Source organism: Platalea leucorodia, assembly GCF_965183815.1.
Source record: "Platalea leucorodia genome assembly, chromosome: 6".
Taxonomy (NCBI): domain Eukaryota; kingdom Metazoa; phylum Chordata; class Aves; order Pelecaniformes; family Threskiornithidae; genus Platalea; species Platalea leucorodia.
In genome coordinates, this window is record NC_138828.1 from 66500904 (window position 1) to 66517743 (window position 16840).

Below are 16840 nucleotides of genomic sequence, written 5' to 3' on the forward strand. Positions count from 1 at the left end.
CTGGAAGGGTGTGGAGCGCTGTGTGGGGAGCATGCCTGGGTTTCACTGCTGACGGAGAGGAGTCTGCACTAGCAGGGAGAAGAGGAGCCAGATCAAGTCCTGGGTCGTTACATTCCTTACACCTCTGTGAACTGAACTGAGTGACAACACAGATCTGTACCCAAAGTGGGCAGTGTTCCAGGATCACGTTTTGAGAAGATGGTTTTCTACCTCTTCGTCCTCCTGCTGTGTCTTACTTTACACATACAGTGCGAGTGTGTACCTAATTCGCGGGGGTTTTGTTACGTACAAATAATATCTATGGTGGATGAAAAATTGGATATGAGCCAACAACGTGTGCTCGCAGCCCAGAAAGCCAGTCGTATCCTGGGCTGCATCAAAAGAAGTGTGACCGGCAGGTGATTCTGCCCCTGTACTCCGCTCCGATGAGACCCCACCTGGAGTGCTGCATTCACCTCTGAGGCCCACCGCATAAGAAAGACATGGGCCTGATCGAGTAGGTCCAGAGAAGGGCCATGAAAATTATCAGTGGGCTGGAGCACCTCTCCTATGAGGACAGGCTGAGAGAGTTGGGGTTGTTCAGAAGGTGGCTCCAGGGAAACTTTATTGCAGCCTTTCAATATATAAAGGGGGCTTACAAGAAAGATGGAGACTTTTGACTGAGGCCTGTAGTAACAGGATGAAGGGCAACTGTTTTAAACTGGAAGAGGGTAGATTTAGATTGGACTTGAAATTTTTTATGATGAGGGTGGTGAGGCACTGGAACGGGTTGCCCAGAGAAGTTGTGGACACCCCATCCCTGGAAATGTTAAAGGTCAGGTTGGACGGGGCTTTGAGCAACCTGATCTAGCAGATGTCCCAGCCCACAGCAGGGGCTTGGACGAGATGATCTTGAAAGGTCCCTTACAATCCAAACCATTCTGGGATTCTGTATTAAAGTCTCTACTGCAGGACAGTATCCTGATGCCTGTCCCCTCATCGACCGCTCTGCGGGTTGTGTCTGGCTGTTCAGTGCCTGGGATGGCAGCACAGCGCTGCTGCCATTTAGGAGGAGGACCCTTCTCTGGGCAACGCACCCCAGGCGCTTCTGCAGGGCCCTGGGCGGGTGTCTGTGGCCTGACCCACGCTCTCCCCTGCGGACCGGCCCTCCTGCCCGGGCACCGCGGCCCTGCCCGACGCTCTCGGGGTACTTCTCCGTGTGGAGGCGGCCTGGCTGCCGGCAGCGCGCCGCGGGCAGGGCCGCGCTAGGCCGCGAGCGGTGAGGCGCCGCCGCAGGCCCGGCTCCGGCAGGCCCAGGCCCAGGCCCAGGCCCAGGCCCAGGCCCGCGCCCGGGGCGCCGCTGGGCGGCCCCGGCCGGCCGGCAAGAGGCGGCCGCAGGCCCCGCCTCTCCCCGCAGGCTCCTCGGTGAAGGCTGGGGCGGGCGGAGCCGCTCGCCGCCGCGGCCCGCCGGAGCCATGAGCTCCCACCGCAGCGAGAGCGACTGGCAGGGGCTGGTGAGCGAGGTGAGGCGGCGGGGCGGAGGCAGCCGCGGGCCGGGGCGCCCTGCCTCCCGCGGCGCGGCCTGGCCGCCGGGCACCGGCCCTTCTGGGGCCGCCGGGGGAGAGGGGCGGGCGGGCCGGCCCCGCCGCCGCCGCCGCGCCCGGCTGCTGCCCCGCTCCTCGGGGCAGTTCTGCCGGGGCGAGGGACACAGCCGGGGAGAGGGGACCCCGGCCCGGCCCGAGAGGGACCGCGACCCCGGCGGCTGGGGCGGCAGCAGGTGGAGCCGACGGGGGCGGGGGGCGTTGAACCGTAGCCTGGCGAGGCTGAGCCGCAGGGCCACGCCTGCCGTGTGGCACAGCCCTGCCACGAACCGCCCTGGGGCTGCCGGCCCCCACCCCTGCGCGGCTGCTGCACAGCGGGGCGAGCGCCCGCGAAGCTCTCGCGTGTGTGAGCTGCCGGAGAGCGGGGCCTGGGCGCTGCGCCGGCCCTCGGTTTGAGACCGCCAGCGACCCGGCTGTGGCGGTGGCCCGGGGGCTGAGGCCTCTCGGGGGAGCCCCGGCAGCAGCAGCGCAGCCCTGCCGCCGCAGCCGGGGGGCGGCGGGTCTGCTCCTCTGGCACACGCTTGGTTTTCTTACTTCACTTGAAGCACAGATGAAAGGGTTCTGAGACCCACGGTGTCATTTATAAAATGGGAGAAAAATCTGTACTACCACAGTAGCCATGAGCTTCAACAGGTGGAGGATTTTCAGAATACAAGAGTAGAAAATTTTATTATCTACTATGTCCACATTAAAAGATCCACAATGTTTACAGGTACACAGTTTCATGTAGGATAGGTTACCAAACTCAAAACAACTTTAGGTCAGTGTAATTTAAAGTAATGGCATCAAAGTCAAGTCTGTTTAATAGGCCGAACCATGAAGTTTGAAGTAGGTCGGCATGCTGATTTTTGCATTGCATTTTGCATCGCATTAATTTCGCATAACTTTAAAAATAGTATTTTTATGTTTACAGCTAGCAAACAAAACTTCCGTGCAAATGTCATGGGCCTAGATCACCCTGACTGAGGCTACTGTCCTCGAGTTCGACACACACAGGTGAATTCCTCTGATTTCAGGAGGGCTTTGCCTCTCTTATATTATGTGAGCATGGCTTAAGGCCCTGACCTGTCAAAAAGATGCATGTGTTCAGGGTCCTGAACCTGTCACTTCTCCCAGTGATTTCAGTGGGAGTTTGTGTGGGCCCAGATTTGTGCTAGTACAGCACGTCCGGGATTGGAGTCTACCTATGCAGGCAGTGCTTGCAAACACGCAAAATAATCCAGAAGAAAGTGAAAAGTGTATTTCTAGTAGTATCCTGATCATGCAGTGTTGCATCTGACATCTCGTTTCCCAAATGGAGTTTTATTTGGGGGCAGGGTGGTGTCACATGGCACGGAGGGGTATGATACAGAGACGATTCACAAGGCATGTTCAAAGGAGGTGTCCCTATTCTTGGCATTAAAAAGTCATTTAGAATTACTTGGGAACTATTTCACTTTTGATATAATTTAACCTAAAAACTCAATCATGAAATTGAACACTTATTTCTGGTTTAGGGGCTTCTTGATTGTAGTGAAGTTTAATGACTGTGCTAAGCTACATTCTTGCAAATACATAAGCATACATATAATTTCTTTTTTTCAGGAACAGTTAGAGGCCTAGTGATTTATATTCTGGTTTTCCTTCCTTTCTCTCTGTTCCCACAGCAGGCTTACAGCCTGTTTTTCTGCGTGAAGTCTGTAGCACATGCTGTCAGGGTACAGGCTTCCCTCTTTTGCCTTCCTCTTCCTTTGGCTGTTGTGATTAACTTCATGTGATTTACCCATTAACTCTGACATCCTAATGGGTCTGTGAGAAAGTGGCTCCAACTTCTGAAGTAACTTGTAACAAGTTTTTCCAGTTTACGATATCCCTCAGTGGTACAGAGCTTCTCCAGGCCTCTTAGCTTCAATGCTGGGTAATTTAAGTTTTGTTCCCTATGCATTTCGTAAACATTTTGAAGTGCTTTCAAAATATAAGATAACACAGGCAGAACACGTGGTAGCTCTAAACGAACACTCTCACATTGCTGATGCTGGACAGTTAAAACATAGAATGGGGTTCAAAATATTGGTATAAAAGACCAGAAGCTGATGGATTCACATCCGTGGTCATGTTCTTTTTCATTTGCACAAGCTCAGTCCTCCAAATTTGAAAGCTAGGAGTAATTGAAATACTTGTCAAACCAACTGTAATGTTTTTTAAAGCCTGGTATTGCAGGTATTAAGAAAAGTGGTAGGATGTATTTTTAGTCCTTATATATACATACACAAACACTTGTACACACTGCTGTAGATTTTTGTAGTTTGGCTTTTCATTCTTCATTAGATAAAAAGAATGCTTGTTTTTTTGGTGCATTCCAGTCTTTTTCTGTATTTACTCTTTTTTTTCCTTTTGACTTTTGTTCCATTTCAGTGCCTTTTGCTCTGTACCCTTTCACATATCTTTCTCTGCTTTTATTATGCTCATCACTGACTTCTTGCTTGTTCTTTTGCCTCCATGTTCATGTATTTTTCCACTTATTCTACAGCCACATGCATTTCAGGCCTAGTGTGCACCTGGTACGCTGAACAATCTTTGCACCACATGTACCTTGAACATTCTTTAAACTAACTCTGAATAGGATGACGTGGAAAGGAATACTGGGACAAAGCCAACTTAGCAAATATTGAAGGAGCGGAAAGAGTCATTATTTCCGTTGATAATCTCCCAAACTGAATGCAAAAGAACAAACTTCAGGAGTGAGAATCCACATAAATTTCACCTGTTCTTTAGCTAAGTTCAAGTATTGATAGTGGATGAATATATATAAAAGGTAAAGTACTCTCTTGGGTTACCACATAATTTTTTTCTTGGAGTCTGGGGTTTTGTCTACCATTTACCTCACTGAATGACCCGTGTTTAGGGTATTTAAAAGGCTGCATAAAGTTGTAGGATTAAGATTGGTTAATAACTGCTTGTTTGACGCAAATGAAACTGAGCCATATCAAGAACTTCTTACTGGATGGACTGAGATGGTGGCCCACGTCCTCCAGAAACAAGTGATCTTCATAAATCTCAGAATACTGTCTCAAGAGTGTGTCCCATTCCTTTGAACATGCCTTTGAATGTCTCTTATTTTAAAAAAAAGAAAAAACCTTGCTGGAAACAAAATGCCTCTCCCACCTGGAAGAGAATGAAAAGAGGAAAGTGTGACAATTATTAGTTGCTTTGCTGTATGCACTGCTAGAAAGCAATCACAGAAAGGTGGTTATACTGTACTCTTCGCTGAAGAGAATAGAATTCTTGGAAAATAATTTTGGTCACCAAAATCTTGGTTAGAGAGTTTTGTTTGTTTGCTTTTAGGTGTTTTTAAGTGTCCATAGTTATTTCTCAGTCTGACAGCCACGTTTATGGATATGCTAAGCTGTTGACTTGCACAAACTCCTGTGAGTCAACTCCTTAGCGGCTCAGTTTTCCTGTCTCTGTAAGGGAGATGAAACATAACTTAATCCCATGAATATGAATGAAAAACACGATATATGAACTTTGTTTGAGGGTAGTTGGGGGCTTCTTTTTGAAGGGTTGTAGAAGCTTCCAACTCTGTATGTTCTGCTGTGGAGAAGGGTGTGATTTCACTTTTTGCCTGAATTCCATGTAATCTGTCTTAGAATCATTTGATGTAAGGATGATGACAGAATCAGTGATGGAGAAACGAGTAGGTGGTAGCATGATCTTGGGGTGGTGGGATGAGTTAAACAGTACTGGGAGATCATGTGTGGTAGGGAAAAAGCACTTTTGCATAATCTGCAAGACCACCTCTGTCCTTGCTTTAGAGAGCTGACTTCTACGAGTTCGGTCTCCTTTCTGCTGAAGTCAGTGAGTGTGCTTCCATTCACTTCATTGAGAGTTGGCACTAGTCCTAATTTAATACTGCTTGGAGAACGTGTACTTTTGGCAGTGTTTTCCACTGGAAGCAAGAAAGGTTTCCTAGGAAACCCGTAAGACTAGAGTGGTTGTCCTCCGTCCTTTCTGCTTGTTTCTCCCTCGGATTTGCCAACTTCTAGAATTAAATCCAATGTCAAAATGCTTCTCTTTCCCTTGTCACCTCCCACACATTAGAGCATTTACTGTATGCTATTTACAGCTACTCATATGTGGCTGTGCCTCCTAAAATTAGTTGGAAGAGATTTAATCTCCATTTAATTTGTCATTCTCAAGAGGCTATTTCTTGATTATTAACTGTGTATGGTCTTCGGCACCACAGAGGGAAGTGATATGCTTGTGTTCTTGAGATCCCTTGCCTAGTAATTGCCAACTTAAAACTTGGAGAAAGTTTTCGAGAATTATTTATCAAACGCATAACTATTGAGCGGTAGTTCTAGTTGAAATAGCTGAATGTTCCAGACGTGAATTCTGAGTAAGAGTGAGAAACCTAACCTGCTTGTAATTGGCACAGCATACCTTTCCCATTGGTTGCACAATTTTTTTTATGTGGACAAGAGAGAAGAGGAAGGAAAATTAGTGAGATTTTAATGTTTATAATATCTCTCTAACTTTCTGTCACATTGCCTTTCCAAACAGAGTGAAATGTAATTCACCAAACCTATATGAGGGGACCCGGCAGGCTTTGGAGACACTAATTTCAGAGCTTTTCCAAACGCAGGCAAATGCCAGTGGCTATAGGGAAGAACAAAGTGGAGCGGATGCTCTGAGGTCCCTAGCTGATTGGTTTGGCATCGTAATGGCTTTGTCATTTGGAAAAGGAAGTGGAAACGCTAAAAGAGCTGGCACCGTGACTCCGAAATTCCCCAAAGCTCTCCAAAGTTCTTGGGACCTGTGGGAGAGGTGCTACGGAGACGTGCGTGCTGGGCTTTCAGGCAACAAAACAAGTGTTTGCTTCTCATGTTTCCCTGTTCCAGGTTGTACTAAGATACCCACAGGGATGCTGAGGACCAAACATGGAGAAATTAATAATGTAATCTGAAGCACAGCATACAAAACTTTCAAGGGCTGGATCACATCACAAAATAGTGTTATTTTGACTAATCAAATCAAATGATGGTGATTCCTAAATGACCAGTGAAGATGATGTGGTGTAATATTGTCGTCAAGACAAGACGTGGTGTTCTGGGGAGCTGCTTGTATCCCTTAGATCATCAGTGAATGATACCAGCCTGCTTTATGTTTCAGCAGTCAGGAGGCAGCTAGTGAAGCAAGCGCTGGGCAGCAGGAAAAGCAGAGTTGATATTGTGGGATAAAACCAAGGACACTGCATTGTCTCAGGTTTTATCAGAGATGAGGATATGAGATGAGATGGCAGGCAAACTGCCAGTAATTGTATATTTCTCTGGGTTTGACTGCTTGACTCTTCCAGATAAGTTGAACAGTTTAATCTGAAGTCAAGGGGAGGAACATTACTGAAACACAGTCAACAAATACCCCATATAGTGAGGCTGCAATGCATTTTGGGACTCTTCAGTTTGTCGTTTCCACAACAAAACTGCATCCAAGAAAGCAGTGAAGAGAAATTTGATAAAACTTCAGGCAGTTCAATAGCAGTTGGATCTCTTGTCCAAAAGATGGTGAGTAGAGTTCATGGTTTCTCTGAGAGCATGGTGGATGATAGGTTTCCAGGCCCACATACAATGTGGCGGCCTGTTGGCATTTGGGAGGATACTAGCTCCCGGAGTGTTGAGAGGACACACAATATGATCCACAGTGATTCCAAAGCACAGTTTGGAGATAGTATCTCTACTTTCACCCTCAGGAAATTAGATATTTTCCTTCTTGGCACTAATTGTCATTAAATACCCAAGTTTAGGCCAGTAATTTGTACAAATCTAAAAGAAATTCTTTTGTGATAGAAATTCAGTGTGTTTGTTGGTTTAAAAAAAAGAAAGTCTAAAACCTTGACAGTGTCCCAGCTTCATCAGATTATTAGACCATGTCTGCTTCGTCGTTAATGAGATCTATCCAGATTTGTCACTCAAAATAGCAATGGACAAATAGTAAGTGTTCGATGTAGAGGGTCACCTTGGAGCAGTTACACTCTCCTGTAATGTCAGTCTCTTTTTACTCAATTTCACTAAAGTAGTTATCTGGCTGTAAAGCAGTTCAGGCAGTAATGTAGGATGTCATATATATTCCTTTAATTATTATGATCTTCCTTGTAGCAATTATAATTTGCTTTATTGCAGATAACAGCGAATTGGTAGATAAAAGTCACTAGACAGATATGAAAAGTTGTACGTTGTAGCTTTTAGATTGAAAGTATAGCAGCTGGTTAACTTTGTTTTTTAAACTCAAAGATTATTTTGGAACATGAATTAAAAAGAAACAAAAGACAATAAGAATATTTTGTAGTAACTGTAGTGCATAACAGAATTCACTTGTTTGTCTCACTGATAGACAGTATGTGAGATGTAGGCTTTTGTTCAGTTGCAGAGGAAAAAATCTCTGTATGAATGCCAGAAGCATCTATTGAATGCTTTTTCTCAGACTGTATCAGAAAATTTTCCTTATTGCTTGCATTGCTCCAAAAAGACTGTTAAAATCCTGTGTTCCTTTTGACAGCATACCAATTTTGCTGCACTTATTTGTCCATATATGGGAAATTGTTGGTGGGACTCAGTTGTTTCCTTGAGTAGAAGCCATTTCTGGTGTACAGTTGTTAGGTCAGTTTATGGCCATTATTAGTACTTTTGTTTTTTTAATATTCAGAAGCATATATATTGAATAACCTCTTTGAGGTCTGTCTTTGTATAATTTGTTTTTCCTTCAGAAATGGTAATTGGAATTGGAAACATAGCTCTGTCGAATAATCAAATTCCACAGAAATGCTGTGGCTTTATTGTTTCTTGTATCATAAGCCCATGGAAACAAATTACCATACAATATTACTATTTTTGCCCCATTTATTTGGGAAAGTCAATATATGCAAAAGGCAAAAAATGGCTTCAAAAAAACCTTCTAGGTGGTCATTTTAATAGTAAAATCCAAACAGTGCATTGATGAGAGATGCCAAGCCCCTTCCTTCCGTATGGCACATCAGTATATAATTCATGAAGTTAAAATATACTTTAAACAAGGAGGAGATCATTATTCCTTTTCATTTAGACCCTGAACACAACTGTCCCCACAATCTGTGTATGGTTCATTATCCTCACCCTAATAGATAATGGAGAATTCCCTTGCCCCCGCCAGCGCTGTTGTGAAAGGTGAAGCCTGCGTCCTTTGTGGAGAGCTGTGACTCATGGCAGAAGCAAGATTTGTTTAGCGCTAGGTCTGCATTTCCTGCCCGATAAGTATTATTTTTTATAGTCTTATCCACATGCTCCAGTTAGCTTCCGACTCTCTCGTACGCGGTTTCATGTACCAGCACTTGCAGCAAGGCTGGGAGGCAGCGGCCGGTGGTGTGGGTGTCCTAAGGCGAGGTGTTTAGCTTTGCTCCCCTCCCACTCTGCACATTGTATAGGCTGCTCTGCTCCACCTAGGCACTGGCTGGGTGGGCCAGCTTCATTCTTCCTGGTGGTTACAGGAACAGCACAGGCTACTTGGTTCAGGGGTTTGGGCTGTTTGGTTTTCTAAAGTGGTTGTGAGGTTTGCTTTTACTCTTTTTTATTTGCAATTACTGTATCAGATTGTTAATATTTAAAAACAATTTAGTGAAGGCATATTTTAGAATTGACTAAGACGTGAGATGAAACTGGAAAAAAGAAGAGAGATTGTCAGAGGCAAATATTTCACTGTAAGGGAAGGCATTATTTTATCAAGTTTGAAGCAGGTTTACCATGTCCCTGTAATCACTTGCTGACAATATTAAAGTTTAGCTTGTGATACCTTTCAGTGCTTTATCAGGAGACTTGACTTTTGTGTAAGGTATCAGTAAGGACGTAAGTACATAGGTACAGTTGCCTTTGTAAAGTTGATGCCAAGGCATCATAATCCAGAAAACTTATGGCAGGATTTCAACTTCAGTGTTGCCAGAAATAAAATTAATCCAAGGTGGAAGTGTCCTTTTTGTGAGTTCAAATCCTTCTTGGAATTGCTTTTCACATTCCCTTCCCACTTTTTTGCAACTAAACATTTACCATTTTTGGAAAATGTTGGCTGTACTAATATATCAAACTCATTTTTCCCTTTCTCATTGACTTGAAATTGAGGTTAACAAAGTCAATTCCAAGCAAGTAGTACATACAAGTAATGATTTTTGTCCCAAAGAACAGCACTGACTTGAACAGTATGGAAGTGCTGATGCTCTTGCTTTGTACAAGAGCCCGTAATGACAAAGTATTCTTGTCAGAGTATATAATGAAACTATAAATTGTTTTCATGACTGCTGTGATATTTGGTCTCTTGCAGAGCACATTCAGAAAGTATTTAGTGCCACGTCTTAAGTGAGTAACATCAGAAATAGAAATACATGCTTTAGCATGAGCAGTGTCAAGTGATGGGTAAGAAGAATCTGCTGATTGAACATCACGTTAAGTGAAAAAAGTTGCCTGAAACTTCTGATAGGTAACACTTAGGCACCGCAGGAAAGGAGGACGTACACGTTACTCTCTCTTCCTCTCAGTGGGGAAAGGCAATGAAGCAGATCAGACTAATGCAGAACAGCTAAGATTTGCAAGTTCTGCTTTGCTTTGTGCGTGAGCCCTACACATAAGCGGCGGTGGCTGGAGGGGAAGGCTCACCTCTGCCTTCCCTCCCCATTCAGGTGCTTGCAATATTCCTGCATTATTTCCCATTCTTTTGACTCAACAAGCAAGTGCATATAGTATCACAGCTAAATTAGTTTCTTTTACCTGTGCCGATAGGGTATCGCACTGTAATTGTTTCAGACTCAAGGTAAATTTTGGTTGCCACTCATGCTACCCTTTTTGCCGTAACACGGCCCTCTTTCTCTGTCCAGGTAGGAGGCTGAGCCCAGAGGACATTGCTGGTAGCGGGGAGGAAGGAAGGGGGAATGAGGTGGGAAATGCTGGTTGCTAACTGAGAGCTGGGTATTGTGGACAGAAGTAGAAAAGGGAGTTGGCAACGGCTTCTTCATTCCAGCAGCCCTCCCAGGGCTGCGGGTCAAATTGTGAGGTTCTTCATACTATTGCATATGAGGGAAAAGAGGAGAAACTTGAATTGCTGAATTTTCTAATTCACAGTGGCCACGTGAGCATGTGGCCTTCCAAATGCATTTCAGGCTTCTGATACAACGTATTTCTTTCCCGTGGTTGTTATTAATAAGCTAAGACAACTTGTGGCAGACTTTGATCTCGCGCAGAGAGTCTTCCTCCACCTTTTCAGAGAAAAACTTGAGCCTCTTGAATCCAGTATGGGCTGGGGTAGAAATGGCTTGTTACAATTATGGTTTTTTTTTCTCTTCTGCAGTATCTGGTGTGTAAAAGGAAGCTTGAAAGTAAAAAGGAGGCATTGCTAATCCTTTCCAAAGAGCTGGACACCTGTCAACAAGAAAGAGACCAGTACAAGCTTATGGCCAACCAGTTGCGGGAACGACACCAGTCTCTGAAAAAGAAGTATCGGGAGCTGATTGTAGGTTGTTCTTTATGAATACTGTATAATTGGGGGGCAAGAATCGACCTCAAAAAAAGTCTAAAGGAGTCCAGAACGAGTGCTGTAAAAATGTTTAGGTACTTGTTTACAGTAGTCCTGCAGTTGTACAGCCCTGATCATATTATTACTCATTTGTTCCGCATTGACGGCGTAGTGCCTGTTACATAAGACACAGAAAGACAGTGCGTGCTTTGAGGAAATTAGTTTCAGTCATAATTCCATTTAAAAACTGACTGCAGTGTTATTATTTCACAGCAACTTAATGTACCGTTATGAAAAATAATGCAACATAAATTTGTAATGACCTGCTGTTCTAGAAATGTAAAGAAATCTTCAGCCTTTGACAATTTTTGAGATTAAATTAATATTACTGATATTAATCAAGATGCAGTATTTTAGAAAGAATTTTGATAACATTGTAGTTAAAATACGTGTTTTAAAATTTGATCCACAAAGTTAATATAGTTGCTGGCTTCACAGAGAAGTTGCCAATAAAGTATGTATGTTTATTTGTAGGATGGGGATCCATCTCTTCCACCTGAAAAGAGGAAACAGGTAGAATTGATTTTTCAGTTGACATTATTTATCTGCTACAATAGTACTTTGCAAAAGTGTGAAAATAGAACCTAAGAAATCTGGTAAAGAGCAAACATTTCTGTCTGTTGAAAAGATCAGTCTTTAAACTGTGGCTTCTTGTGCTTTTGTCTAAACATGTTTCACTCTGAAATATCTGAACTATCATTAATTAGAATATATGGCTATTGCTTTTATGTTCACCTGAGACTGAAATTGGTCAGTGGACGGAGACTTGAGATTGTTCTCTTTGTTGTTTATCCTTCTTGTATTGAGTCCTAAAATGGGTTTGTGACAGGACTTCTCATACTTAAAAGCAATTTGGGAATGCATTGTCTGCACATCCCATAGTTGTTAATTTGTTGTTGTGAGTACGGTTTTCCATTAGGTACTCTCCCAGGTCGCTTGGGCTCTATGAGTTATAAATGGTAAGAACAATGGTAATTGCATTTTATGGTTCCCTTGAAAAACTTTTTGCCTGCTCATTCCCCCCCGCCCCGAGATTCATGTAGTGTGTCTCTATTATGGAGTGTTGGCTGTCACATCTTAAAATTATCTTAATTTTTAGAGAAAAATGGCACCCAAACCACAATGTGTGAGCAGGGAGAGAAGAACCCAAAATAACAAAAATTGCTACTGTAATTGCTAGTCCTGAAAGTCTTTTAACTGTGTTTAAAACATGGTTATTGCATTCTCTTAATGGGTCAGAAGTTTTACTCATCATCCTTTCCCTGGGAGTTTGCATGTAGTTCTTGCTATTATCTTAAAATTTTAGGGGCTTAGGATTTTGATTGTTTTAAACTAAACTTTCAGAGGCAATATAATTAATCCTTCAGGCACTTAACAAATAGCTGCCAAGAAGTCAGTGGCTCGGTGTAGAATCATTTAACTTCCTCATTATTTAGCATAATTTATTTGAAATTCTGTTATTTCAACAGAGTTCTAGTAAAAGTTTATGACCAGATTTAGGTTTGTGCATTCTGACTACTAAAATTTGAGCTGAAGAATATACAATTAAAAGGAGAAAAAACAATGCAGTATATGGGTCATTACAGAGATAAATAGGAAGGGAGATTTGCCATCCCATGGGTGTTGTTCTAACTCCTCTTCCATCTTTCAAAGCAAATAAATCTGACACTTGTTTCTAAAATACTAGCAAAATTTAGTCTAAATTCAGAAGATGCAATTATATTAAGTTTTGGCAAATCTTACCATGGTGAGTGCCTGGAAAGCCATTTAATAATCTAGCTAGGAGTCCTTTTTTTTTCTGAGAAAGTTATGTATTCATGCTAGGTAACAGTGAAAGAAAGAAAATCTTGTTCTCAGATGGGGTCATTTATAGGTCTCCCGCAAGGACAATATATACCTTAGGTTGTACAGTAATAGGCTGTTAGTGCACTCCTTGAGTTTTCATTCTCCCGAGAAGTACGTCTGTAGCATACAAGGTGGATAATCTGGAGTAGTTAGGGCAACCTTTCTGAAGAAGAGTATAGTTTTGCTTTGAGAAATGCTTCAAGGAATAATGAAATAAAATTATGAATATTTTTCCTTTATTACTGTACATACATTTCTTAGCATTTTCTCATCTAAGAAAGAGAGATGTTGTCTGTGCTCTTTTGGACTTCTTCCATCCCCTTTTTGCCCAGAGGCCTAGTTGCCTGCTGGGAGAAGTCTGTGACCTCAGTCCCTTTATAAAAATAGAGACCCTGATCCTATAATGAATTTTGTGTGACACAAAAGTGCATGCTGTTCTTATGGTCAGAAATGAGATGAAAACAGGATATGCTGAACAATTTGCTACCTGTTATGTTTCTTTACCGCAACTGAGAAATTATTGTTGAAATTGCAATCTAGAACCTTACATGTAATAGGTGTGTTGGAATTGCTACTTTCTTCTCATTCATCTCTTCATTTTTCACCTTTATTATCAATTACACTTCGTGACTTCTTAAAATATCGTTTTCCACATCGTGCCTTCTCTCCCTGTTTTGCAACACAGAATTTTCATGGTTTGTATGGAAATACCATGTAACCAGGCAATTTCTATCAGCAAGCAGTTAACTCAGGACGTGTTTTTGTAAAATTGGTGTTACTTAAAGGTACCTTAACTTGCAGTGCTCTGCGGTGTTTTCCCACTCAAAGGTGCGTGTGCAGTGGTACGCATCTCTGACACAGTCCCAAGATTGTTCCATGTGTATCGCCTTCTGACAACCCACAAAAGCAGGAAATGAGAAACTGTGCTCCTGAAATCTCTTTTCCTGCAGTAGGTGTTTTAACCTTAGTGTTGGTATCACAGCCTGTGAGCTGTCAGTGCCTTCCTGGCCTCTCTTATCAAACATTCACAATTAAATGCTGCGGTTGAAGGTAGTTTTATAATGTCATGTGGTGTCAGGTGTAGGGTAATTTTTGGATATTAATGGAGGGGTGAAATGTTTCAGGAGGATAGGAATAATGAAGAGTTGATTTTGATGTTAAAATTCACCAGAGATGGTAAACAATAGACACTCCCCATTTTGAAAGGCATGTTACAATGTTGCTGTGTCTGCAGAGTCTCTGTTGTGTGTCCTGTATAAAGAGAAATTCTACCATTCTGCAGTGGTATACATTTATATGCATTTGCTGTGATACAGAACATTTCTATGACATTGGCAAACAAATACTGGATATCTGTTGGACAGTGTTGCCATGCTGGGAAACTTAAAGAAACAAACATTGATGGGATCTCTAACTTGATTTATACTGACTATTATTTTCATCTACACTGCTTAAATTTTCAGTATAACTTCAGTTAGGGAGAAGCTTTGTTGTTGAAATAACAGATCATGAATCCTTTGACCTTCTATATGAAATAGAAGTTCTTTTAATACAAATGAGATCCTTTGAATAAACAAAGGTGAAGTAAAATGCATAGTTAGGAAAATGACTGTGCTGGGCCACAGTCCTAAATATGCTTTGCTTAATTTGATCTCAGTGAGACCACTCAGTTGGAGCTAATGGGTTTGCTGTGGGACTGTGTGTCAAGAATAAAGCCGCAATGCATATGTTCACTGGCGAGGGCCTATATTTGTATTTTAAATGTATGAGGAATCAAATTAAATGGTGCTAAACATCACAGGATCACAGAATGGTTGAGGTGGGAAGGCAGCTCTTGAGATCAACTAGTCCAATCCCCCTGCTCAAGCAGGGCCACCTAGACCAGGTTGCCCAGGACCGTGTCCAGTCAGATTTTGAACATCTGCAAGGATGGAGACTCCACAGCCTCTCTGGGCAACCTGTTCCAGTGTTTGACCACTCTCACAGTAAAAAAAAGTTGGGTTTTTATTTTTTGTGTTCAGTTACCTGCAGGTATTAGGGTGACTGATGTCCTTCATGAAGATCATGGCCTGTGAACATGAAGCTTCTTCCAGTGTGTGAAGAAGGCCCCATCTACTACTTCTTCGTGATCAGGAGATCCATAGCAGATACCCAATACAAGAGCATCCGTGTTGGTCTGCCCACTAATCTTGACCCAAAAGCTCTCAACTGACTCCTGACCTGTCCCAAGGCAGGGCTCCATGCATTCACGTAAAGGGAAGCACCCCTTCCTCACCTTCCCAGCTGTCCTTCCTAACGAGCCTGTATCCCTCCACTGCAGGACTCCAGTCATGTGAGTTATCCCACCATTTCTGCATGATCCCAGTGATATTGTAGCCCTGTAACTGCACACAGACTTCAAACTTTTCTCTGTGCTGCGTGCATTAGAGTAGAGGCTTCTGAGGGGCATCCAAGTGTGCCGGTTCTGCAGTACAGGCTTGAGAGCTTTCCCCACAAGGCTGTTCTGCAGGCACTTCCTTCTTTACATGCCTATGCTCAAAGGGATTACACTTCAGCTCACTTGGTTGGTGAGTTGCTATGTCCCTTCTCTTACCATTGTCCCAGGCTCTTGGCTTGCCTACTCTATCCCAAACCTCCTTGTTCCCTCCTCCGTCATTTCTAGTTTAAAGCTCTCCTTATGAAGTTGGCCAGCCTATTGGCAAAGATACTTTTGCCTCATGTAGTCAAGTGCATCCTGTGTCTTCCAAGCAGCTGTTGAGTCTTAGGGAGGATCCCATGGTCATAAAACCCTCTTTGAGGTTCCTAATAATGAGCCTCATAATGTAATGATGGCATAGTCCTGGTATAGAGCCCAGCTTGATAGTTACTCTTTTTGCTAGGCAAAAAGTCTCATCAGAGAACCTGTGTGCATCTTTCCTGAAGGTCGTGGTCTTTAACTGTTATAGTTATCTGTAGGTGTCCCAAGGTGATTCATTCAAGCGAAGACTCTGACTGCTTCAGTGATCATTGACATCACAGCAGCATGTTACACACTCACCAAGACATTGGTCAGTCAGTTGACTTCTGCTAATGAGTAAGTTCATGAGCGTAGCGTTTTGGGGCAAGCAGAGCATCAGAAGGAACGGAGGTTCCAGACAGGAGTATGTTGTGGCATACCACAAATGGAGCCATTTTGATCTCTTCCGCTTCCAGCTTCTAGCTTAATGTACTCAGCTGTCACTGAGTTCAGTTTCAAAACAAACTTCAGGGATTACCTTATGACTGTTTTTGACATCATCAGAAAGAATGACTAGTGTGACTGTACTGTGACTATTTCTTGTTAACTAATGAATTTGGGAAGTTTTGCTAGTCTTGTGCTAAGGCGCAAAAGCTGCCTTCAGAGTCCTGTGAGATAAAATCTTCAAATAAAGTACACTACAGGGTAAGCAATCATTTTGTATTTATCTCGCAAGGGTGCTGTGAAGATTAATGATTTCCTCCTCTCTTCAGAGGGTCTGAAGATGAAAAGCATTATGCATGTGCCAAACTGACCTGTGCGCTTTGCTCTGGTTTGTAGGTGCATGTATTTGACTCCTATAGTGTAAGGCAGCAGATGGAAAACAGTGCGATCGTTTGCCCTGGCAACACATCAGAGAGCAACGTTCCCACGGATTTCAAAATGTGCCTGTGTGAGAGCATAGCCAGTGGAGAGATTTTGGTTTCTGCACACTGAATTTCGCTGTTCCATTGATAGCAGCAGGTGACAGTATGCAAAAGCTAGAACTTCTTAGCCACACTAGGAGTCATGCTTTGTGAAGTGACACTGTTGTCTCTTCAACATGTAGGTTCTGCAGTAAATATGAGGCTAG

The 16840-nt window shown here is 43.1% G+C and overlaps 1 protein-coding gene across 8 annotated transcripts in view; it reads left to right on the plus strand.

Moving 5' to 3' along the window:
- The first annotated feature begins 1396 nt into the window (after nt 1-1396).
- The window catches only part of CCDC149 (coiled-coil domain containing 149), a 57231-nt gene continuing 41787 nt past the window's right edge, over nt 1397-16840 (plus strand). For 6 of the 8 annotated variants that reach the window (XR_014228615.1, XR_014228616.1, XR_014228617.1 and 3 more), the window contains exons 1-3: nt 1397-1502; nt 10923-11084; nt 11622-11660. Coding sequence is in view for 5 of the 8 variants with exons in the window: in XM_082316019.1 (XP_082172145.1) it covers nt 1455-1502; nt 10923-11084; nt 11622-11660 (249 nt within the window). In the remaining 3 variants the exon portion in view is untranslated. The remainder of the gene's footprint in view (nt 1503-10922; nt 11085-11621; nt 11661-16840) is intronic. The other 2 variants (XM_082316021.1, XM_082316023.1) reach the window with 2 other exon arrangements.